Source organism: Jaculus jaculus, chromosome 1 (genome assembly GCF_020740685.1).
Source record: "Jaculus jaculus isolate mJacJac1 chromosome 1, mJacJac1.mat.Y.cur, whole genome shotgun sequence".
Taxonomy (NCBI): domain Eukaryota; kingdom Metazoa; phylum Chordata; class Mammalia; order Rodentia; family Dipodidae; genus Jaculus; species Jaculus jaculus.
The window spans coordinates 291,802,884-291,829,680 of NC_059102.1; the positions used below are offsets into that span (position 1 = coordinate 291,802,884).

At 37.4% G+C, this 26,797-nt stretch overlaps 1 protein-coding gene across 3 annotated transcripts in view; it reads right to left on the minus strand.

Moving 5' to 3' along the window:
- The window catches only part of Hmcn1 (hemicentin 1), a 453,131-nt gene that overhangs the window by 266,993 nt on the left and 159,341 nt on the right, over positions 1-26,797 (minus strand). For all 3 annotated transcript variants that reach the window (XM_045142289.1, XM_045142294.1, XM_045142284.1), the window contains exons 5-6: positions 4,350-4,521; positions 2,106-2,212 (exon numbers count right to left, since the gene is read on the minus strand). In XM_045142289.1, coding sequence (XP_044998224.1) covers positions 2,106-2,212; positions 4,350-4,521 — 279 coding nt within the window. The remainder of the gene's footprint in view (positions 1-2,105; positions 2,213-4,349; positions 4,522-26,797) is intronic.

The following is a 26,797-nucleotide window of genomic DNA, read 5'->3' on the forward strand; positions in this document are numbered from 1 at the left end:
TGGTATAAAAGTGCTATCTGAAGCATTCAAAGAATCATCATTTATTCTAATGATAGAGAAGACACTTCCCAGATAGCTGAGTGCATTGGAGACAGCACGCAGGATACACTATCTAATCTCAGACCATTCTTTTTGAGAAAGCATGGACAGAAACCATTCGTCATTCACCAGGTGTCCAAAAGGGAGGCCCAATGTCAGCAGCAATATTTATGGCGGCAGACGAAGCTCCAGTTTCTTTGTGTTGTGCTGACGAGTTCTTCTGACATTTCGTAGATGAGCAAAATAATCTTATTGTGCTCTAAGTTGCAGGATAAAGCTTGTGTTTTATTTAGGTGGTGTTATTATTAACTGCACACTTGAACTTATATGAACCAGAAGAGAAGGCACTTTGATGAGGACTAAATCTAAGGGAACAAGATAATCGAGACTGTGACTCTTGATCAGTCCCTTACTTATAGGACACTAAACATAGAGACTTGTCACAACAGTAGTTACTGCCTCATCACCTCATCACTCTCTTCTTTTACAGAATAATCCTTGCAACTTCTCCATTCTAATCATCAATTAAGTGTGATTAAGCTTAATTAGCATTAACTAAGTAGCATGGAACATGCCCAAAAGCAGACACTCAAAATAGATGTGTAAACAGTCAGGTCAGACACTTGTTAAAACAGTAGTGGAGCAGTAGCCATCCTGTAGGCAAGAGTTTTACTAGAGGAAAGACTACAGTTGCAATATAAATTGCCTGGAAACAGGTTCACATTTCCTTTTCTCCTGTCTTCCAGACTAGTATTATCTACCCCCCCTCTCTCTCCACACACACACACACACACACACACACAGACACACACACGCATGCGCACAGTGGATTTTTCCTGACAGAATTTAGAGTTCTGAGAATAAAGAGCTGATATCTTAGTACTTGAATGGAGTTACAGTGTAAACTGTCATTATTTAAAATGGGAAAATTTTTGAAAGAAACTGGATAGCATTCAGGAAAAAAAAAAAAAAAAAAGCCTGCTTGGATTTCTATGTTATATCGCCTCCTGATATCCTGGTCACATAAATCTCTCTTTTTTAATGTAGGAGATGACTGAAGCACTCCAGAGGCAGGGGTTTCCTTGGGAGATGCTAAGGGTGCTGAGAGGAGGAGGAAACTGATGCAGGAAAGCAGGCAATGAAGTGCACGCTGCTAAGCCTGCTCGGGGTGAGCACTGCACGCAGCTCCCGAGAAGTGTTAGTTCTTCAAGCAGAATAGTTTTCATCTCTTCTGGAGAAAAGTTTCTCAGTTATAGAAATGTAGATATTAGAGCTGGAAAGAGGCCAGACAATGACAAGTCTGAGAAGTACATAGAAGTCACTCCCAGCATCACTACAGTGGGACACACACACACACACACACACTCCATAGAACTCTGATTTATGGTATGTTGTGTTATTTTCTCTACACTGTCAAAACATGATGCTTTCTCAGAGTCACTCTGTAAGCCTTAAGATAATTTAAGGACAAAAAAATGCCGTATTATACTAAAGAAAACAGTGAATACAGATATACGAAACAACAGTAGCCAACAGTACTTGAGAGCTTGCTTAATATCAGAAACTGTGCTATTTCATGGACATGCACTGATTCTCCACCTCAGCCCAATTCTGCGAAGTAAAGAGCCATCATCACACACGACAAAGGAGAGAGTGAGGCACAGAGCTCTGTTTGCACCTGGTAAGTGGTGGCACTGAGAATCAACCCCAGACAGCTCATGGTGGGAATCTATGACTAACTACTTTGTGTGTGTGTGTGTGTTGGCTCCATCTCTGAGGATTTTGGAAGCAGGGAGTAGATAGTAAAATCAAACCAGAGATTTGATGATAAAAATTGTCCAAGGAGATTTAAGTATTATCACATGACATCTATAATATCTGTGATTATCAATGCTTGACACCAGCAAATTCATGTGGTGAAGACCTCCTACATATAACCTGTGTATATTGCTTTTTATCAACATCTCCCTATGATGCAATAATAGGTAATGATACACTATTATATATGCTTTATAAAGCGTGCCATCATAAAACAATATAATAGGCAGGCTGTGAAATAACAGTACCTTCACTGTCCACATCCCAGCTTCTGGCTCTTTCACATTTACCACTTTGGCAGAGTTGTGGATATTTAACAGCTCATTCAGGCCAAATCCCTTTTTGATCAGCTTCCCTGGAAGGCAAGCATATTGATACAACTGTAATCTTTCTCTTGGTGAAACATGTCAGCTCACTTGACACTACGCAAAGTTGAGAGTACGATCAGATTTCAAACGGGACAAAATATCTTTTCACTAAGCATGTTGCAAACTAAATATGCTTTGTTTTCTATCCTATGACTAAGATGAAAAGCATTCCATCACAATATATATTACCTAATGAAGATTTGTGCCCATAAGTCAAAATATCATCTTGCTGACATCTAAAATATACTTAATTTTAAGTTTCTGGGTATTGGAAGTGAAGTAACAAATTCCATTTGCTATGGCAATTTGACAGTAACATGAGACTAACAATGGACAAACTGTCATATTTCCAAAGCCAGCCTACAGAATGATTTTGCAACCAAGAAGTTGCATATAATCTAGAAGCAGTCTAGGTAGGTAGCAAAAACAGAAAGGCAGAATGCAGGTCTCTGTGGACATCAATGAAAATATTACTAACATGAATACCCTGGGCAGATCTTTGTACAAAGTACAAAACCTCAGACAGTTTTCCATTAAGCAAAGGAGAGGGTTTCATTAAAGGATATCATGTAAAGAAGTGCATAACACCATCATCCCCTATCAACCTACAATTCACCTAAAGAATCTACAAGTTGGACCATAATGAGAAAGAAGCAGTTGGAGCCGAGTCACAGTTACTCAGTTTGGACTTTCCTGTGGTATACCTCTGTGGTTCAAAGTCAAAAGATTAGCAATCGAGTGCCCAAAGGAGTGGTTTGTTGTTGTTGTTGTTTCTTTGTTTTAAGTAACAGAAACATAATGCAAGGTAAGACTTGTACAGGTACTTTGGAGTGTCCTGGTCACGGAGAGTCTGGGCCCCATGGGAGAGGTGCCGTTGCAGTGACGGCACGTAACTGGAATAGACAACCCCGGAGAAGGGCTCCAGTCCTACGAACACTGACCAAGCAGCTCTAACGTCTTTTGAAACTGAATCTGCTGCTCAGCCTGGCTGCAGCCCGAGTCGTGCCATATGCTTTCCTCTTTCAGAAATTATTTTTTTCCAAGACTCAAACATTTTAAAAATCTAGCTTAACCCCTTCTCCTTAAATAGTTGTAAATATTCAGAAATAGAGAAAACTATGCAATGTATATCCAAACCACATTGGAAATAAAACAACTGTGCAAGTGCCAATAAATAAAAAATATCTTGAGATTTATGTTCAGATTGCTTTTCAAGGTAAGCCTTAGAATTTTCAACCAGAAATGGAATCAGGTTACAAAATACAACTGAGAAAACAAAGTAAATTAAAATATTCCTCTACTAAAAATATAAGCCGGATTTTTAACTACTGTCTTCTATAAATTTAAACTTCTTAATAATGGCAGTGCAAAATAGCATAACTGGTTTTTTGAAGTTAATTTGCTACAATTCTTTTAAAAATAGCATAACATGTTAAATTTTATGGAATAATTTACTATATATACAGATTTAAAATATTGGGCTATGGATATAGTTCAGTGGCAAAAAATTTGCCTAGCATACAGAAGGCCCTGGGTTTCTCCCTTGGTACCACAAATGTGTAAGTGTGTGTGTGTGTGTATAGGTATGTGTAGAGATACATATACACATACATATACATATATATATACATATATATTATGAATTTTTAAAGTTTTGATAATTTAAGTATAATAGTTACTAAATTTGATCTGTTTAAATATTAAAAAATTTTAACTTTTTTTAAATATTTTTTTGTTCATTATTTATTTATTTATTTATTTGAGAGCGACAGACACAGAGAGAAAGACAGATAGAGGGAGAGAGAGAGAATGGGCACGCCAGGGCTTCCAGCCACTACAAACGAACTCCAGACGCGTGCGCCCCCTTGTGCATCTGGCTAACGTGGGACCTGGGGAACCGAGCCTTGAACCGGGGTCCTTAGGCTTCACAGGCAAGTGCTTAACTGCTAAGCCATCTCTCCAGCCCAAAAATTTTAACTTTTTGACCTTTATGTTACATCAATAACACGTAGGACTAAATAACACTTTTCTCTTTACACATCCTCTCTAGTCAGTCAATTTATAGCATTAACTTGAAATCCTATAGTGTTGGCATCTGGCTATGCAGTGTATGATGCCACCTACCTAGAGGATTGCGAATTTCAATCAATGGAGAAGGACCACTAAGGGACACAGTAACTTCTTTGAGGCTGGGATCAAAAGGAATTTTCCAAGTGTTCGTGGCCTGATCCAAATGGTCTGTGGATAGTAGATGAACTTTGGAGGCCTGCACTGCCTCTTCCACCCACTTTAACACCTGTGAGGGAGGACAAAAATAAAAAGCAAAATAACATGAGTGGCAGCAGAAAACACTGATATCACACTTCACTTGGTTACAGGAGGAGCTGGTGAATCACAGTGCCTGGCTGGGGCCCTACCTGTGCTGGTATGAGACTTGTTTCAGACATTAGCCAAACAAGACTCCCTGTCTGTGCTTGCTGCAGATTCACAATAAAGTACTTGTTTAACTTGCATTCAAATTTCAAATTTCCCTTCACAATTAAGATTGGAGAAAGAAAAAAAAAGCTTCAGGTCCAAACACCAAGGAAAGAAAACACAAAGATGCTAACAAACACTTTATACCAAGTGAAATAAAAGAGTGTATTTAAAAGCACAGTATTGTACACTGGTATTGTGTGATCACTTTTTCTTTCATTCCTCCTTTCTGCATTTCAATGTATTCTAAATGCAAATGAAAAATTATACCAGGTTGACTAATTGCCAAGTTCAATGTTAGTTTGTCAAATATGATATGACAGCATACTAAAATTGCATCTGGTGTGTTTAATGTGATCCCATGTATTCATTAGTGAAAACTAGTTGCAGGGTCAAAAAAAAAGTCATTTTACAATAAATAAATAAATAACCAAAAGGAAAAATATTATCATATTTAAGGAAAACAGAAATATTTCTATTTAGGACCACTTCAAGAACTGCACTAAAAAGCAATTTTTAGGAAAATGATAAGCAACTAAGAGATTAGGAGGCACTGATGAAGAGAGGAAGATCGAAATAGATAAGGCAGTTGATGATAACAGGCTCTAAAAGTGCCAGTACTTTTTTCTCTTGGTTAAAAGCAGGAAATATCCTTGAGCTTATAAAGGGGAGGGGCCCTGGTTTTTCCTAATCTCTTTGTTCCCCAAGGGAGTGCTCAGCAACCTCCACCTTGCTAGGGACCAGAAATGTCAAAAGAGAGGGTCTGTATTTTTTTTTCTTATCATTTTTTTTCTTTCTTAAAGGATTTTCCCTTCCGTAGAAACCAGGCGCAAGGATGTAACTAAGACTGTTAGCACCCAGACATTTAGCATGGGAATTGGACAGAACAGCTCATCCCTCCACCAATCCAGTAAACCCTTCTTCCTAGGCGACCTCCCAATCAGAGTCACGGTGAGGATGACCCACTCCACCAATCTGAGAGCTTGCTGCTCTACTTCCGTTAAGCATTTCTGACTTCTGAGGATGACTCTTGCTACAGGTTCTGTTTTCTTTCTTTCTTTTCTTCTTTCGCCCCCTTCTTTTCTCCCTCCCGCCCCCCCCCCTTTCTTCCTTTCTTTCTTTTTTCTTGTCATTCTCTTAGGCTCTATAATAAAATCTTTCTGAACCTCACCCTCTGTGGTCTGTGGATTTCAATCTGTTAATTCATGAGACAAAAACATAGGCTTCTGATTCAGTGTACATTTGGTGTGATGGTGAGACCTCTGGCATCATAATTCCTTAGTTTAAAAGCCAAACCAAGAGCCAAGAAAGACTCTGTCATCCTCAAACACACCCATGTCATACTTAAGACAGATGGAAGATTACATGACTCACAGTTATGTCTTGGTTTCTTGTATCTCTCAAGAATCCCTATAATCTTGAACAATGTCTCTTGGTAATTAGGCACAAGACATGAACAGGGCTGACTCTTAAGCTTCAGGGAAGTTATTGAAAACAAACAAAAACCTTTCTTAACTTTTAGCAAAAGCAGTCACAATTCAAGCGACAAATATTGCACAGAATCTTTGTTTTACATAAAAAGTACCTTTTCCATTTTCTTTATTTGTCCTCGTGAGCACAGAAAGTAGTTAGAACAAAATTAGCAATGCTCAACAATCAATATTCATCATAAAATGAGTTTGTATAGACTGGGGAACTCTTCCAGGTACTTTGTATTGGTAACTATATTTTTATTCAATATCAAGTAGCTGTTTTTTTTTCTCTGTACTGGTATTTACAAAGATTTTTGCTCTATTATACATCATTTAGTTTTCATGCATGTACCTGCCTTTGCTACAAGGTGAAAAAGCATTTGTATTTCTTTTGCATCGAAAATAAAATGTATTATACAAACGTCGAAGGGTGTATGTGTAACAAAGGTTGGTCAGGGCTGGAGAGATGGCTTAGCTGTTAAGCGCTTGCCTGTGAAGCCTAAGGATCCCGGTTCGAGGCTCAGTTCCCCAGGTCCCACGTTAGCCAGATGCACAAGGGGGAGCACGCGTCTGGAGTTCGTTTGCAGTGGCTGGATTTTGCACAAGGGGGCGCACGCGTCTGGAGTTCGTTTGCAGTGGCTGGAAGCCCTGGCTCACCCATTCTCTCTCTCTCCCTCTATCTGTCTTTCTCTCTATGTCTGTCGCTCTCAAATAACTAAATAAAAAATGAACAAAAAATATTTTTTAAGAAAAAGGTTGGTCATATAGTGATAAAATTCATATTCTTGGGCTGGAGGGATAGCTTAGCAGTTAAGGTGTTTGTCTACAAAGCAAAAGGACCCAGGTTTGATTTCCCCAGGACCCCACAAAAGCCAGATGCACAAGGGGGTGCATGCATCTGGAGTTCATTTGCAGTGGCTGGAGCCAGGCATGGCTATTCTCTCTCTCTCTCTCTCTCCCCGCCCCTTTCTCTCTGTCAAATAAATAAATAAAAATAAAATATTTTAAAAAATAATAATTTTTTGGCTTTTAGTTTGAGGGTTTTTTTTTTGTAGTTGGCACTTCAGATAGTCCAAGATTACCTTAAATTTCTATGCTTCAGGCTTCAGCACCTACATTGTGGGATTGTAGGCATGCACCATGTCTGGCTTGATGTTCTTCTTAAATTTAACAAATAAAAAGGAGGAGGGGAGCCAGGTGTGGTGGAACACACCTTTAATCCCAGCACTCGGGAGGCAGAGGTAGGAGGATCTCTGTGAGTTCAAGGCCACCATGAGACTACATAGTGAATTCCAGGTCAGTCTGGACTAGAGTGAGACCCTATCTCAAAAAAACAAAAAAAAAAGAGGAGGCCATGGAGAGATGGCTAAGCAGTTGAGTGCTTGCCTGTGAAGCCTAAGGGCCATGGTTGGAGGCTCGATTCCCCAGGACCCACATTAGCCAGATGCACAAGGGGGCGCACGCATCTGGAGTTCGTTTGCAGTGGCTGGAAGCCCTGGTGCACCCATTCTCTCTCTCTTTCTCTCTCTGTTGCTCTCAAATAAATAAATAAATAAAATAAACAAAAAATATTTTTTAAAAAGCCACTAGGAATTTAGTAGACAAGGAATGCATGTTGAAGTATGCAAAACACTATCACAAACCTCCCATAGTAGGTACTAGATGATATTATTTGCGTCTTTCCCTAAATAAATATCTCTCTCTTCCGCTAAAAAACTGTTTAAATAATGGCTTCATATGTGAAAGAAAACAAATGGTTTATGTCAATGAAGAAAACAGGCAAATTCATACTGAACAGCCATGATGATCCGAGTCAGTGTTCACACAGGAAAGACTCAAAATAGCTGCAAAGAAGTGTTCCGATGGAAGATAAGCTGAAGGAACCCAAGTCAACACACCAAGAGATACCCACATATCCGTTTACTGCAGCACTTCATGGTAACCAAAATAGGGAACCAGACTAGATGCTCACTCACAGATAGATGAATGAAGAAAATATGGCATACAAACACAATGGGTAGCGCTGAAGCTATCATATTAAATGAATTAATCCACATAAAGGAAGAGAATTATCATGGAAACTGGAGTGTGTGTGTGTGTGTGTGTGTGTGTGTGTGTGCATGCACATATGCATGCACTATGAAAGTAGGAGAGGGATTATGTGGGTGAAGAAAGGATCTAAAGGAGGGAGAAGAAAGATAAATATCACACATTTTTTCTTATGCGTAGAACATAAACGTATATGTATGGCATGCATAAGAGAAGAAAGGGGCTGATTTGGAACACGAAAGCCAACCAGCAGGAGGGGAGAAGGACAAGGGAAGACGATGACAGTGGCAAATATAAGCCCAGTACAATGACAGATATGTGCACCAATATCAAAATGCAGCCCTTTTACCCTGTACATTAACTTAAGAGTAATACAAAGGCCAGCCAGAAAGGAGGGTGGAAGCTGTACCAGGACCAGAAATGTATGTGCATAAAGAACATGTGTGTTCACTTGTGTCATTTCATAATGATCCAGATAAAAATCACTGACATCTTTTGTAGAAGAATGAGACATTAAACGTGACACATTTCAAGGGAAACTTTTTCATTCTAGCAGAAATGAATTCAGCAATAAACTAATATGTCGCTATCCCATAAATCAGTGTATCTCCTTAAAGTATAACCTTCTAAAGCACCTGGATTTTATGTATGAAATTACACAAATGTCAGCACAATTGTTTAAAGAAGCATACACTTCTATTTAAAGATGGGTTTTTGGTGATTTATTAACTGAATATAAAGATGTGAATGGTTCTGCTTATCAAATCTGCCCATATGACAATAGACACAAGGCCAACTGTAACTCATATTTAACCATATATAGAATATACGTCTTGTCAACCACTGTTGAAATTTTTATGTCAGCATAGAAAATAGCTATGAGTAAATTCCTTATTCAATAAAATGGATGGGCTTGACCTAGAGTCTGAGAGAACATTTAATAAATATAACCGATAATAAATAACTATGCAGGTAAAATCTGACATAGGACAGAGAGAAATTTGACAATGACTGGGATACTGTTTTAGGGGAAAGATATATGATCTGGTCATAAATATGTCTCCATTAAAATGTGGAAAAAGAATTAGAAAACAATACCAGTAAGAAATACATGGCATTTGACAAGCATTCAGGAAAAAAGGATCCATTACACATTGCTGGTGGATTGTAATTTAGTTAAACCACTATGGAAGTCAGCCTAGATAACCCTCAAAAACTAAACATGGAACTACCATATGATCCAGCCATCATAATAACCCATTCCTGAGATTCAAACAGAAGAACAGCAGGAAGGGAGGTGTAGGGACAAGAGAGGGCAATAGGAAGGAGGGCATGAGCAATATAAATGAGGTACATAGATGAGAATGTCATAAGGAAACCCATTATTTTGTTCCCTAATTTAAAGCCATATCTTTTGAAAACAAGCAAAAGGCCAAAAGCATTGCATGACATCTCAAGTTTAATAATTAGCTGTAATATGAATAAGTAGAAATAGAAGCAAAATTGTTTTATATACATCCTCTAGTAAGTTTACAATATATCCCTGGGTGTTTCCTCGAATATATCTTCCCTTTAAATACAATGTAGAAATCTATGTGTTACTGCAAATATGCCCTGTCATCTACCAGCAAAATGTGGAAATCTCCAGGTCTTAAGCATTCATTGGAAATGGAAGCCTTGCTAATTCAGTTGCATTTTTATAAGCAAATGTGTTCAAATGCTATAGAACATACGGAGGTGTTGGTTCACATTTAATATTGTTTCCAATTCATCAACATTTATGAGGCTTTCACAAGGAGATTATCATGTGTCATAATAATACATGTTGGAAAAGACTCAGTGCAGACCTCTATCAGAAGCCTCAAATCACTTTGTTATCCACTCATAAGAAAGATCAAATTGAAAACATATGCAAGTCATTTTTATGAGGAAATACAGATACCATCAACATGTGAGTAAAAGTAAATCAGTGTAAGCTACAGAATGCATTATAAGCAAAGTTTCTGGCTTCTCAGGTTGCCAGATAAGAGGGAGTAGAATCTAATTGTTTGATTGTGGGGAATGTTCTCATGAGGTTGCAAATCATCTATTATAACAGCAAAAGGAATAAAAGCAGGAAAAAGTGAAAGCCTTTGGATTATGCAGTCTTAGCAACACACATACACACACACATACACACACACATACACATACGAACTAGGGAATTATTGATAGTACTTTAAAAGTTTTTATGTAAAATTTGTTCTTAAGCTTCATAGCACCTTGAAGACAGATTACCCAACCCATCTTTAATTTGGTAGACCTTCTATTTGAAGTAAGTTCCTGTACTTTTCAATATTTGACATGACTGGTTCTGGCTTAATAGCTACGTGCTAACATAAATTTTTTATGTTCACGACAAGACTTTTGTAGCTTAAATATGTTACAGCACTTGTAATAATCAATGCTAGGAGTAAGTTCACACATTATAGAACTCTGGAAAGAGGTACTAATGTTTTAAAGCACAGGAATTGACATATATTATGAAATACAGTGGTATGAAATACACTGAAATACAGTGGTATGAAAAAGGAATGAAAATGAACTTTTGCACACACCTTCAACAGAAGAACTTGAAGAATTGGCTTATTTGGAAGATTATTTCCAATATGTATTCAACTATATCAATTGCTTTTCCAAAGAAAGGCACTGTCCTTTTGATGAGAAAGGGTAAATGGGGTGTAGCAACAAGCAGGACTTTCAATTGTGGGTTTACTTGTAATGTTCCCCTTCTTGTTTACTCTCTGTCTTCCTTACTAAACTATGAGTTACTTGAAGGTGAACTATGTAACAAATTTGTTCACAAGAATACCCCTTGAAACTAATGTGCGTGGAACACAGTAGGTACCTAATTAAATATATGCGGGGGAGAAGGATAAAAGAAGAAAGGAAAGAGGAAATAGAAAGAAAGGAGAGAGGGATGTTTTTCATTTTTATGTACATGCACTGTGTGTTTGTGTGTGTGTGTGTGTGTGTGTGTGTGTGTGTGTGTGTGTGTGTGTGTAATACAGGATTTGACATCAGGGATCGTCTATAATCACTGTATTACATTATTATTATTGTTTTTGAGATATGATCTCTCACTATATGCAAGACTGAACAATTAGGCCAAACCAGCTGACCAGCTGGTTCTGGAGATCCTCCTTTCTTTGCCTCCTCAGCACTGTGGTTATAGGCATGTACCCCATGGCAGCATTTCACATTGAGTGCTGAGGAACAGAAAAGAATCAGGTCCTTATGCTTGCACAGTAAGCTGAATCAGTTCCACAGCCTCAGGAGGTATATATTTTTTAAAATCAGATTTGTATCCTCAGTATTTCAAGCATTTTGTTCCCATATTTACATGTGTGAAACCTGTTCAGAACTGAATCTTCAGCATTGAAATGGAATAGAGTTCAAACCTGGATATGTGGTCTTAAATCTAAGCAACAAGCTGGATTCAATTTTTGTCTATTTATTTGATTAGCTAATTGGGGATTTACAATGCAAAAGTAAAATCTCTGGAATCAGGCCGGTTTTTAAACAAGAAATGTAAAAACACATGCTTGTAGCAGTGCTAAGTGTGAATGATTCAAGCTCACGGATGGTAAAAGTTGCTCGTAGAGTGTCAGGTCTATGGAGATGACTCCGTGGGTAAAAGAATGTGGCACAAGCATGAGGACCTGAGTTTCAATCCATAGAAGCCACATAAGGACAGATGTCAAGATAAAAAGTCCTCAGAATCCCTTAGGCCACTTAGCCTAACATACATGCAGCAAACAAAAGCCCCTGGTTCAAGCAAAGTGGAAGATGAGGAGCATCACCCAAGGTTCTCTTATGATCTTTACATGTGTGTCATGATACATATGCACCCACACTCACATACTCCCTACACACACACACACACACACACACACACACACACACACAATAAAAGAAAAGAATATCGGTAGGGTATAAGTGGCTCAATTTGATAAGAGTCTATCCTATAGAAAATGTGTAGATATAAATTCCTTTGCACGTTACCTCCATTTTATAGATAAATGAAAGGGGATCGCAGATTCCAAAGTTTGCAAGTCACATAACTTAGAGTAAGGCATCACTGCCTTTTCTTTCCAATACTCTTCAACATTCTGTTTTCTGAGTTATCAAAAGGAAAAAGAGCAACTCTCCAGAGTGAATCACAGAAATAACAGTGAAAAACAAACATTAATGCAGGTATTTTAAAAGAGAAAAGGTGTAGTTAGATTGGTGTAGACTATGTATCACTTATTGACAGTGAATTAGCAAGAATTAAAATTTTAACACTTTTGTATCTACTTTGTATTTATCATGAGAAAGACATTGTCACATTACAAGACAATCATTTTGTGGCAAATCTACAGCATAACATGAGTCTGTCCCACATACCTCTACCTGGCTAAAAGACACTAGAAGCTTCTCTGGATAATCAGAGAACCTTCCAGCCTGAGATCAGGTTCATTCCTACCATGTGCTGCAGAGCAGAGCACAGTATTCTGAATTTTATTAGAAGTCACTGCTCATTAGTGAACATCTCTGTGAAAACTATGAAGGAGTGAAGAAGATATGCAAAAGCTGTGGATCTGGAGTTTAATCAGAAGTGGGGGCTTAGTCCATATGATGGAATTTAAAGGCATGATGCGCCCATGGTAGTCACTCCCTACCAGGAACTTAGGCAAAGGGGGCAGGCATTACCCTGTGAAAATAACCTCAGACGTCAATGCATTATGTCTTAGAACAGAGCGCTGGATTAAGGCTTGTGCTGTCTGACTCAAGGCAACTTTCAGATGATGATTTTTGCCCTGTGCACTACTAGAGTTATTGTGGATGTTTAGAGTAATGGCAAAGAGATTTCTCACTGTGGAAAAAGAAAGTTCACATTTCGGCTTTATACACTATTGAGAGTTAGATTAATTTGTACCTGTTTGTAAGAATGGATCCAACAAGAACACTGACAAATCTAAAGGTATAGTTTGCACATCTTAGTTTATATTTGAGGTGTGTTCAAGAAGGTTTCACACAAATTAAATCTACTTGAATACTTGCTGTGTGTTGGGACCTATTTAATTTGGAACATTTTACAATGCCCCAAACAAGGGTGATTGGTGACATCTTGCATGGCTCCTAAATACAAATGATATTAGGTAAAATAAGAAATTATTTTTGGGCTATAAAATTTGTAAAACAAAACAGCTTCATGGTAGAACTAAAACTGTATCTTCTTCATGTAGGTTAGAAGAGATAGAAATTCAGAAGGCATTAAAAATACTAGACCCTTAGCTGGAGCTGGGAAACAAGTCAGAACCATACCCAAACACAAGCCCACTCTACAATATCAAGCTACCATCAATCACGGGGTATAAGAGGGCCTACACCTACCAAACTGTCTATCAAAAAAGTAAGTGTTATCTCAATTTTCCGGGTGCTAACTTACTCTCTGTTGGAGAATCTGCTTCTCTTTTCCAGATAGATGCACATCCTAAGAAGAGAGCTGCCCCAACATACCTCAGAAGGGGCCCAACTGAAACTAAGGACAACTGGCGAAATAAGCAAGGGTGATGTTTTCCTGTGAACTGGATACCAGCACAAAGGGGAAGGAGATCAATGCAGAGAAAAATCAACTCCTACCAAATCAGAGAGCCAGAGCCTCAGAGGCCCCCAACACCTCAGCACTGAAGCAGACCAAAAATGAACCCAACATGGCTCAGGGAAATCTTGCGGAAGAGGGGGCGGAAAGAATGTCAGAGTTACATGTTGGGTCATGATTTTCAGAGACATTTATCATACTAATAACTGGGGGCTAACTCCACAATGCACGACCCATTTTCAATAACAAGGAGGGTCTAATGGGAGGGGGTAGATCACAGATGAGCCTAAATAATGGTACCAAACTGCCTGTATTTACTGAAAAGAAAACTAATAAATTAAATTAAAAAAAAAATTGTGGCGATAGCTCCAAACTCATGATCACACAAAATCTCAGGGGGATGAATTTTATGATATATGAATTATATCTCAATAAATTGCTGTTTTAAGTAAATGTACATTCAATAGGGACTCTGGAGACAACTGATGAAGAGAGTGACCCTAGACTTCAAAAATCAACGAGCACCTGTGACTTATGTAAAGCCACCATACCTTCTACATGATGAAATCTCATTACTGTACAACAGCTGAGAAAATAGAAGTGCACTTTATACATTCCTGAAGGATGAAATCATCCCTACAAGTTATTTGAAATTGTCAGAATGTATTTCACTAATTTATTTTCATGAAGTTCTTGTGAGTCACAGCTTCAGTGTGTTAAAAATGATAAAGGAAGCATAACTTTTCAGAAAATATGACTGACGTAATGCAATAAAATACAGAAGATTGACTTTATCATAAATTTCTTCCATGAAATATTTTTGTTCATTTATGGGCTGGAGAGCTGGCTCCACAGGTAACGGTGCAGGCTTAGAAAGCCTGATGGCCTGGGTTTGACGTCCCAATACCCACTTAAAGCCAGGTGCACAAAGTAGCACATGCTTCTAAAGTTCATTTGCAATGGCAGGAATCCCTGGTGTGTTTGTTCTCCTCTCCTCTCCTCTCTCTGTCTCTCAAATAAATAAATATTTTTAAAACAATATTTTTGTTCATTTGTTTACTTTTAATTTTGCTAGTTTTCTTCATGGTTTTTTCTCTTATTTTCTTCTATTAAATACCTGTCCAGTTTGGATAGGGAAATGTCAGAGTTTACTTGTTCCATTTAAATTCTTAAAAGCTTTTTTTAAGTTTAAAAATGAATAAATACATATACTTATATTCATGCATACTAATATGTATGTACATATTCATGACACACACACCTATGAATACATATGTATATATATATATATATATATATATATATATATATATATATATATACACATATATACATACATACATACACACACACACACACACTCATATCAAAAGCAGGAAAACATGTAAATTATATTATTACATTCAGGCTCTACACAGTTATAAAACAACACCCAGTTAGGGAGGCCTTAGAGAAATGCTGAAATTACAAGTTCCTTGCCCTGGCCCTTCCTCTCCTCTCCCCCTTGTTTGTTCATCTACATACACACACATCTTTAATAAGGCAAGCAAGTACCTAAAAGGTCATACCATGTAAGTTTGGAATGACTAGCTTAGACTCTGTGCTTGGTTTCATAGACATCTATAAACTTGCTGAAATTATATACAGAATTATATACATATATGGGCATGGTACATATGAAAAGAGTTCATAGCTTAGACAAATTCTTACATGAAGATTGGAGGGTATGGTAAAGAAAAGTTTATAGATATAGATCTCTTATGTACAGTAATCTTTTACATGATTAAACATGGCTTTTATTTAAAACTTAAATCTCTTAAAACAGGTAAATGGCACGTGAATTCACTTGGCAAAGACTTCCTCATTGCATCAGTGGGTATAGGCACTTATGAACTGCTCATTTTCAATTATTAAATAAAGCAAGAGAGGAGGATATGAGCTAAAGTTAACCAAACAACTAAAATAGTAAATTATAATAAGAAAAGCAAATATTGATGTGCCCTAATTGACTCTACCTGATCCTCAACTTTTTTTTTTTGTTTTTTTTGTTTTTGTTTTTGTTTTTGTTTTTGTTTTTCAAAGTAGGGTCTCACTCTAGCCCAGGCTGACCTGGAATTCACTATGTAGTATCAGGGTGGCCTTGAACTCATGGTGATCCTCCTACCTCTGCCTCCTGAGTGCAGGGATTAAAGGCGTGTGCCACCATGCCCAGCTTCCTCAACTTTTACTAGAAGGAAATTCATGCTTTAAATATCAATTATCCTTCATGGACTTGTGTTGAATGCTTGATGGTGATATTTTAGTAGCTGCTAGAAACTTTGGCAGGTAAGTCCTCTGTAGATAAAGTGGGTCACTGTGATTGTTCTTGTGCCCTTGAGGTCTCTTCTCTCTCTCCTTTCTATGACTTAAGACTTATGACTTTTTTCTCTCTCTGACCCCCCCCCTTCTCTGTCTCTCTCTCTTTCTCTCTCTATGACTTAAGGGGAAGAGCGTACTGTTATCATTGTTTTCCACCCAAGCTCATGGGGCCAAGCAACTATGAATTGAACCCTCTAAAACCATGAACAAGATGAGCAAAAAATGTCCTTTCCCTTCTAGCTTATTCTCTCAGTATTTTCCCAAAGTACACTAAGCAAAAATAACTGATATAGAAATTAAACCAGAAGACTATAGGGTTTATACTGTGTATATAGAAATATTATTGGTCTACTATAACTAATAGCATTACTAAGATCTTTTCCAACTACCTTAAAATATAAATTTCATTCTCAAGAACAATTTACAAGGGTATAAAACATGGTTCTTCTTAGGATTAAAAAGTTAATTTCAACTAAAATTTGAACTATTTTGGAAGGAGCACTCATTCTTTGGAAATTTGAGCTTAAAAGAGTGATCATGCCCATAAGGAAGGCCAAGATCACTGCCTCATGTCTGTCCTGTTCTACATGCTGACCTACCCTGGAATCGAAATGTCAACTGTGTGATTATTTAGATGGCTGTAACATACACAACACTTACATGTTAGCTGCATGCTCACTAAGTTAGAAAGTTTAACTCATTTCTTATATACACTATAAATATCAGTATTTGCATTTTAGCAATGGATAAGTATGATTCCAAAAAAAGCAAAGAACTGAAAAACCCTATTTTTATTTTTGTTTTTTTGGTTTTTCAAGGTAGGGTCTCACTCTAGCTCAGGCTGACCTGGAATTCACTATGTAGACTCAGGCCTCGGACTCATGGCGATTCTCCTACCTCTGCTGCCCAAGTGCTGGGATTAAAGGTGTGCGCCACCACGCCCAGATTAAAAACCCTACATTTTTAACCAAAGTAGCCTAGCAGTTTTCTTTTCTTCCATTGCCCATAATTTCTACCTTTGAAAGATATTCTACCAGGAAAAGAAGCAAAAAAGAAGGGAGGGAAGGAGGGGGGAAGGAAGGAAGGAAAGAAGGAAGGAAGGAAGGAAGGAAGGAAGGAAGGAAGGAAGGAAGGAAGGAAGGAAGGAAGAAAAGAATCATGGAAGAAAGAATAAAAATTTTGAGATGCTAAGAGCCAGTGATAATAATCTAAGTGGTTATTCAATGGATTTTTGAGCATAATTTTGACTATGCAATTCTCCAATTAATGCCACGAAGAGAGAAATTCATTGTGCGGCCGTGTGTTTGTTGAATTTGGAAACAAGATAGAGGAAAAGACTTAGATATAAACAATTTGGTTGATTAAATCAAACTCACAATAGAAATGTTCTTATTAATGAGATGGAAAATCTCATTAGTCAATAGACTATAATTCTTTTCATCACTAATTAAAACCAAACGGGACCAAAGAGACCCTAACTGCTGGCTGAGGTTCCCACATTTTAGAGAGAAGGTGGCTGGTCCTATGAACATTTCCCTAACTTATCTATCTCTGTGCTTCCACACTGATATGCATACATGTGACTAACATACTCCTTAGCTGCTTTAACATTCACAAACCACAGACAAGTTTCATTCATTTCTAGGCTTTTCATATATAAAAAAAAAATGTATGTGTGTGCTCTAATTGGGTGACCATTTCTCATGGTCTCTATTATTTCTTAAAAAAAAAAAAAAAAAAAAGACCCTAAGAACTAATAGCATCTTCAAAAGTAAGGAGCTATAAGAAGTCTGCATTCAGGTGTCACACAGTAGAGTTTCAAGTACACTTGCTATGTAAATAAACTGAGAGATTTCACAGCTCCAGCCATGACAGATGTTCTACAAGCCATTAATGATGTGCATCAAGCAGCTGCATAGAGGAGCCATCATGGTGGACTATCATCACTGGGAAATGCTTTACAAAGGTTGTAAAACAGCAGCCGTATACAGCTTTTAAAATCTGGCATCAAACACAAAACTCTCTCCATATCCCCTCTAATTTCTAGAAAGACCCTTCCAGCTTCTATAAGAGTTTCAGTTTTACTGGTGATACTAATAATACTATATAGGTGAGTACTCACCAATTGCCCAGCACTTAATAAACTACAGGAAAGCATCATTGCCTCCCACATCTAAATCATTGCATCAGAGATGACTGCTGGAAGGAATAGTGAAAAACTTAGAAATCCTAAGTGGAAAAGGGAAAAGTAAAGACAATAATCCAAAGTTGATAAGTGAATGAAAGCAAAGGATTAAATGAGAAATCGGACCCATCAGCATAGCAGAAGCTATTCTGGATATCTGAAAAAGAGAAGAGACCCTTTAATCCATGCTGCTATCACTCTTGGTTAGAGAACCTGTATTTTTTTTTAACAGAAGACAGAAGAAAAAAAAAAAAAACAAACAGGGAGGAGCTTAGCAGTTAAGGCTTTTGCCTAAGAAGCCAAGGGACTCAGGTTTGATTCCCCGGGACCCACGTAAGACAGATGCACAAGGGGCACATGCATCTGGAGTTTGATTGCAGTGGCTAGAGGCCTTGGTATGCCCATTCTCTCTCTGCCACTTTATTTAAAAAAAAAAAAAAAAAAAAAAAACAGGGAGAATCAAGATCCATTAGTATAACAAGAAAATATAGCTGACTGCCTAGTGCAAGATAACCAACCTCCATCACATATCACATCTACTGGGAACCACAAGGCAGTACAGTAAGCGAAGTTCTAATCATGAGTGCTGGTCTCACTGCTAGCTTGACAATCAGCTCCAGGGAGAGGGCGACAGACACTGACGACACTCAAAATGCTTCAAAGAGGACATTCAGACACTGCAGAGAGCTTAGCACTTAAGCACTTTATAACATACCCTCCAAGGCTCAGGGAACAGGGCGCGGGAGGTGGAAAGACTGTGAGAGCCACAGGGTGGGAAATAGTATGCTGAGGCATTGCACCCTCCCCAAAGAGACTAATGCATTCACAGCTCCACAGTGAATTGGGGGTGGGGAGAGAGCATACAGGAGTATAACCTGATGGGAATATGACCAACATTGACTGTATCAGTTCGTACAATAAAATTCATAATCAATAAAAAAATAGTAGAACTAGGAATGGGGCAGTGGAAGGATGGGGGAAAGACGGAGGGAGGTAAGGGACTATGATTAAAATACATTTTATACATATATAAAATTTTTCAATAAAAGTTTTAAAAGTATATCATGCACACTATATGATAACCTCGGCTTACTCAGTATGCATTTTCTAATAACGAACACCATACTTTAGACTTTATAATAAAAGAGAGAGAGAGAGAAAAAAAAAATGGAAGATTAAACTGAAGCTAGAGAAAGTTTGAACAGGCCTGGAAAAGGACTAGATAAAAGAACAAGAAAACACATCTAATCCACTCAGACTACTTGTGTCTTTGGCATAAATACTTTATATTAATTTTAAACATAATCATCACAGTGTATTTACAACTAAAGAAAGAATGAAACTTTCTTTTTAAAAGTGTACAAAAAAGCCTGGTGCAATTTTGTTATAATTATCTGACATAAATCTGACAAGAGCTGAACTTCGCACACCTAAGTGTAATATGGCTAGAAATTTGAATTTTAAAATTGGCCAAGTTCACTCCAATGCCAGTAGATGCAAGAGGAGATGTCAGAGTAAATGGAGACAGTGGCCTCAATTAGTTACACTTTAATTTACTACTTTTGAAAAAAACTCCTCCTCATTCTTTTACCCTTTAAACACATTGTTAACTTCAGAGCCTCACAATGATTCTAGTCAAAAAAGAGGGACCTGGAGTTTTAAGCTTTGTGACCCTCACTGTAAATCTGCCTCCACTCTATTGTAGGGTGACAATTACAACTTCTTTATGCACATACTATACCAGTAAGAAAGAAACAATCAAGGTCAGAATTCTCTTATAGCCTGAGGAAAAGCCAGCAGTGGTTTGTACTTCCTTCTCTTCTTGACAGAACTGCAGATGTAATTCCATTCTTAGACTGATAGCTGAGTCACATCCAGGGGCTATTTCACATGACTAATTCATTTCTACAAAATCTCTAAAATGGACAGATCTGGACACAAAGAAAATTCAAGAGATAGCATGGACATTCTTGTCATTCAAATACTTGACAGTTGCTTTTAAGTTCCTTTCCTAGGTTAAAAACTAGGGCTTGGGCTGGAGAGATGGCTTAGCAGTTAAACGCTTGCCTGTGAAGCCTAAGGACCCGGTTCGAGGCTCGGTTCCCCAGGTCCCACGTTAGCCAGATGCACAAGGGGGCGCACGCGTCTGGAGTTCGTTTGCAGAGGCTGGAAGCCCTGGCGCGCCCATTCTCTCTCTCTCCCTCTATCTGTCCTTCTCTCTGTGTCTGTCACTCTCAAATAAAACAAAAAAACAAAAAAAAAAAAAACAAACTAGGGCTTATTGCTTATGCATGGGGCTTACAAAAGCATGATAGAACCTCAACTCCTTGAGACTCTGACCATTTGCCAAGGCTACCACAAGCTAGGGCCCATCTCCTCTAATGTATTTGGAACTCTCACTTAAATAGTTGGATTTATTGTAGTTAAAAGAATACACCTCTTTATATACCTTATATTTTAATTGGCATTATTATGTTTTCATTCAGCTTGTTTCCAAGCCTTCATTCCTCTTCAAGCCACAGACAGGGTTCTGATGTCCTGAGTCCGGGAATGGTGGAGTGAACAAATGAGGCCCTTCTCTCAGCATCTTCATTGCTTCTTCTCTGGGTATTGAATTGACTTGTCTTAGTGAATCCACTACCCTAAATTATCAAGAAGCAGGGACATGGCTCAAAGATAGTTGATTATATTCAATTACCTTAAAGCCCCCAGCTCCTTCCATGTTCTCTTGCCCTGTTACAGTACACTAGAGAAAGAGACACGCATCACCCTCAGCATTGCTGTCTATGGCTGGGTGTTAGGAAAACATAAAATAAGGTTGTGGGCTAGAAAGATGGCTTAGCAGTTAAGGCACTTGCCTGTAAAGCCAAAAGATTCAGGTTTGATTACCCAGGACCCAAGTGAGCCAGATGCACAAGGGGGCGCATGCATCTGGAGTTCATCTGCAATGGTTGGAAGCCCTGGCATGATCATTATCTCATTGTCTGTCTTTCTCTCTCTCTCCCCCTGCCTAATCTCAAATAAATAAGTAAAAATAAATAAAATAAATCTGGGCGTGGTGGTGCATGCCTTTAATTCCAGCACTCAGGAGGCAGAAGTAGGAGGATTGCCATGAGTTTAAGGCCACCCGGAGACTATATAGTGAATTCCAGGTCAACCTGAGCTAGAGTGAGACCCTACCTTGAAAAATCAAATAAATAAATAAATAAAATATATTTTTAAAATAAGGTGAGAGATCAAAGGTCTTTCTTAAATTGCAACACAGATTTCTCACTAATAATTATGTTATTATCTCTATGAAAAATTAAGCTTATTTTTCTCATCTTATAGGATCATCTGGAAGAGTAGGTAGAAGGAATGAATGACAAGACTCATGCAACATTCAAGATCCATAAAGATGAAAAGTAAATTCACATGGTCTGGAGGGGAGGGGTTGGATAAGTGGGAATGAATGTTCCAGAGCGTCTTTCAAGAGGGCATGAGATACACTATTTCCACTTATTTTGGGAGGCTTCTGAATAAGGTCAGTCATTTTAGGAAAGGGTCTAAATGGCAGGAGTACTACAGGGAGGAATCTCATGTTATGAAGGATAAAATATGGTCCCTGAAGGATAGAACAAAAGAAATTAAAAGTCAGAAGAGGAGGTATTCCCTGCTTAAGGAAGCTTGAGAGATTTCATATACATAGTTTAAGTCCTCACTTTCATTTCCAGCACACTTCATAGGGGGGGGAGCTGTAGAATCAGTGGAATTCAACTGCTTGACTTCTCACTACATGCATGGTAAACAGTCCTGGCATTTATACCAGAGAGGTGTTCTTTACCCAGCAATGATGTACAAGAGGTCTTCCACATGCTCACTCACTACCAGGCTCGTAACATGCTATCCATCATAGACTGGTTATACTCAGCACTTTAAGTTCCCAAACCACAAAGGAAATAGTTGAAAATTCTCATGGTTCCATAAACCTTTTGCAATGATCCCTTGGTTAATTTCCCAAGGCATTATTTTTTGTAAATGAAACCTTGTGATGGAAGAGTAAAATCTTTATTATTTCTAAGCCATAATTAATTTTTATTGTAATTAACCACACTGCCTTACAAACTTCTGGAATGAAATAGATTGAAATCATCATCTCTAATTTTTGAGAAATTAGAAAATAGAGCTTCATGATTCAGTAAGAAACCAAATGTCTTGGCCTAAACATGGGAAGGAAAGAGTACTGGCAAGAAAGGTGACCACAATGTTTCTCTCAGCAATCATAGGATAGAGACATGGGATTATAACATAATTACCCAATACGTAAAATACATAAAATATCGTGGAGCATATGAAAAATCAGTGAGAACATTAATTCATCAGTGGTTTAATGTGCAGATTGAAACCTCACTCACAATATATATTCATAGTGGGTAATTGGAACATCAGTGGAGCTCAAATGCTTGATTTCTTACTTTTTATTTGCCTGGGAAATATTGCTAGTTAATAACCAATAACATTTTAATAATAAAAATGTGTGCAAAAATGCCATTACTCCAAAGCAATGATTGCTTATATGCTAACTAAGGTGTCCCCATCTCACAAGAAATTAGCATAACTTATTCTGTTACTCAAAAGTTAGGACAGCCAAATGGATAACTCTGGGAACTAAGTGAAATGAGTAGTAGATTCCCACAAAGGCAAAAGTGATGGTAGTTAAATGTCTTCAGAAATATATAACTACAAAGAGCCTAAACTACAGTGTCAGGAAAATTGCTCAAAATGAACACTGCTAATAGCTTCAGCAGTCACATTCACGTGAATTCAAAGCTAGATTTAAAGTACACATAGTCCATAATTGCCACCACATTCTGAAGGAAAATCCAAAATCATTTGGTATTTTAATCTACACTATCAATAAATAAAGTTTATTTTCATTAAATTAAAGGAATCATACACATTCATCTGTGTCTAACATGCAAAAACAAACAAACAAACAAACAAAAACACTAAAATGTTGCTGTACACCAGAATGGCCAAAATTCTTACATGCTGTTGGTAGGAATATAAATTGAAACAGCTTTGGCAAAGTTAAGTGGAGTCTTCTGGGGTAAAGGATTATGCTCTATCACCAGAATTCCTACCCTAGATAACATTAGCAAGAGAAATTAGAACACATGGACAACAAACAGCATGTCCTAGTCTGTTCAAAGCAGTAGAACAAAAGTGGATATTGCGCAAATAGACATCAAAAGAGGAATGGCAAAACAGATTGTAATATGCATGTGAAATATTACATATCAATGAGAAGGAACAATCTATATGCATACAATGAAAAAGCAGAATCTCACAAACAGAATGTTGATAAAAGGCAGACACCAAGTGCACATGCTGCATGATTTCATTTATACAAAGAGAAAACATGCCAAGCTAAACAATGGTTTTTAAGACTACAATGATAACCCTGTGACCAGAGGGTGGTAGGAAGGAAGGTTTCTGGGGTCTTTGTAATGTACTGTGTCTGAGTGCTCATTCCCCAGGGAACTTTGATTTATATCAGTGTTTTAAGCTGCAGGTTTTATGTGACTTTCTGTATAAATAGAGTTCTTCAATGGAAAGTTTAACATAAGAGAATAATTATAGCAGTTCATTAAATCACTTTCAATGATGCATATCCAATAAATTTCTTGAATTAAATTATTTAACTTTTACAAGCTGCATTTAAGAAGTTGAATTATATATCTAGTATTGTAAACAATTCAAAATAAATACAATGAGTATAGAGAGTTCCACAGTAATAAAATTTGCAATAATGCTGCAAAAACACATCAGACCTCCATTCAGAAATATTAGGAAAAGACTAGAAGTAAGTAACAATACAGACATTGATTTTTAACTCTGATAATTCCATAAATTTAAAATGCACCATTATTTTATTGCCAGTTAAAAAGGCAACACTTTCAACCAATCTATGGCATGCTACTAATTAAATTTTTATTTTAAAAATGTTGTCTCTCAGAATGGATAAGGAAATGTCACAACATGCAGCAGAGTATAGCAGACAGTCAGCCTAGGAGAGGGTCTACCTGGCAGGAACACTATAGGGAAGATCCTTATGTCCTGAGGACAAGAGATGGACTCAGAAGGATAAAACCAAAGAGGTTAAAAGCTGCAAGTGAAGTCATTCCTGGCTTCAGAGACAGAACAGCAGAGGCAGCAATGTTCCAAAGCCTATGAGGAGGCAGAGAGCAGACAGCCTAATCAGTGTGGGGACTGACTGTTAGGAAATACCTGGAGATATATTTAGATGGCAGGGCAAACCTGGATCATAGACTCATTGGAATTTCAAGAAAAACCATTTGGACAGCATTCATTTGGCCATAACGGTCAGTATTTTGAACAGGAGCAAGACATAATGAAATTAATGTTTGAGAAAGTTTATCATGCTGGCTGGATGGAAGAAAACTACAAGGAAAAAAGCAATTATGGCAGAAATACAGGCGAGACATGATGAAGACTCGGGCTAGGGAGCGGACCCTGAACAAATACATTAAATAAGTTGTAAACAATATATCTTTGTGATGCATTCCAGATATACAACCAAATTTGATGGGAAAAGCACCACTTCCTAAAAAGAAACTACATGCCTTTCAGACATAGGATTGGAAATTTAAACATATTTTGGACATGTAAATATAACTGATTTTTTGCAAGAGATAAATAAATACTCCCAATCTTTTCATAGGCAATTCATTTTAACGATATATCCATGTTTCTTAAGATAGAGTTTATAAACATATAACTAAATAGCCTCTTGAGTACTTATCTACTTCACTGTATGTGTTGAGTGGTACTTTTATTTATATTATAGTCACTGAGCATGTAGGTAACTGTTCTTCTTATTCCTTCTATCTTTCAGAGTCTTATACACATAGCAATCTTTATGTCAATACTAAGAATGAGAATCTTTGGCAAAGTACACTGCCTGATGAAATGTAGAAATTGCTATTCATCCTTGAATTGTGCAAATGATGGTATTTACCTGGGGCAAAATCTCAGGGGCACAATGAGAATTTAGACTTGTTTTATTTCACAAGGTGCATTTGCATTGATGACTCCCTATCCAATGATGATAAAACTGGAGAGTACTGTACATTGAATTTGTTAATATGTACCATGAAACATCCCCATGAGTCATAATACCATGGAAAGTAGCGCATGACTGGTACAGCAAGAGATCCAAGTGGTATTTATTTTTCTATGGAAAATTTAAAAATTACAGGGTAGAAGATTGGCTCTTATTTGGTCTTTACTCAGAATAGAAAATTTAATAAAAGAATAACATGTCTGGAAATTAGCAATAGAATGAACTACTCAGCCAAAGACTTCTAATCCATTAAATTACAGACAAACACTTGTGTTTATCAGCTTTAGTAGAGTCAGGGAGATGATAATTAAATGTACTTTTAAGAGATGTAGTTTAATGGAAAAAATAGAATCAATAGGCAGGTGCTTTCAGAAAAAGGAAAGGAAATCAGTCTCTTACAAGTCATAATGGAATTTTAATGTAGTTGACAATGAAAGGCTTACTATTTATCTATGTAGCATGGTAGTGTCAGACAACAATTGAATCACATTACCCAGTTTTCTGTTTTGATATTGCTGGAGATATGGTCATAAAGGCTGGTCAGTAACTCTCACAAACTGTGAAATCATGGTGTTTGTCCTGGCTGTCTTTTCTGACACATATATGTATGTATACAGCGCATGCATGTGTATGGGCAGTTATGCATGGCCATGGCACACACATCTGGAGATCAGAGAGCATGGGCCTTGATGTCCTTTTCTACCATTGCTCCGTGTTCTTTCCTTGAAATGGAACCTGGAACTGACAGTTTATCAATCAGACTGGTTTACCAGTGACCCCAGAGATGCTCCTGTCTCTGCTGTCCACTGGAAAAGGGTTACAAGCATGCATATCCATGTCTGGCTATTGACAAGGGCTCTAGGGTTTGAAACCAGGTCTTCTCAGAGAACTGAGCCATCTCCACAGTCACCTCGTTGTTATCTTTATGTGTGTAAACTATAGCTATTCTTATTTTTTGTATGACTGTATTGAGATATTATTTGTTCTTTTCCAATTATTGTCTTAATAATTATAAAAATCAATTAGCAATGTATTTTATTTTAAAAATAATGAATAGATTTTCTAATATATTTTAATACTTAATTGCTAAAGTAATTTTTGCTCCTCTGGAATGCCTCAGAGTTTTTCCAGTCCTGTGACAAAGAAAACAACAGAAAATAAAACATTATACAAGGATGAACTTTTCCATATTAATGTGACATTATTATTACTTTAATGCTCAACTTCATAATATTTGAAGGTTACGGGTTTTCTCTTACTTATAATTGCCTTACTTTTCCA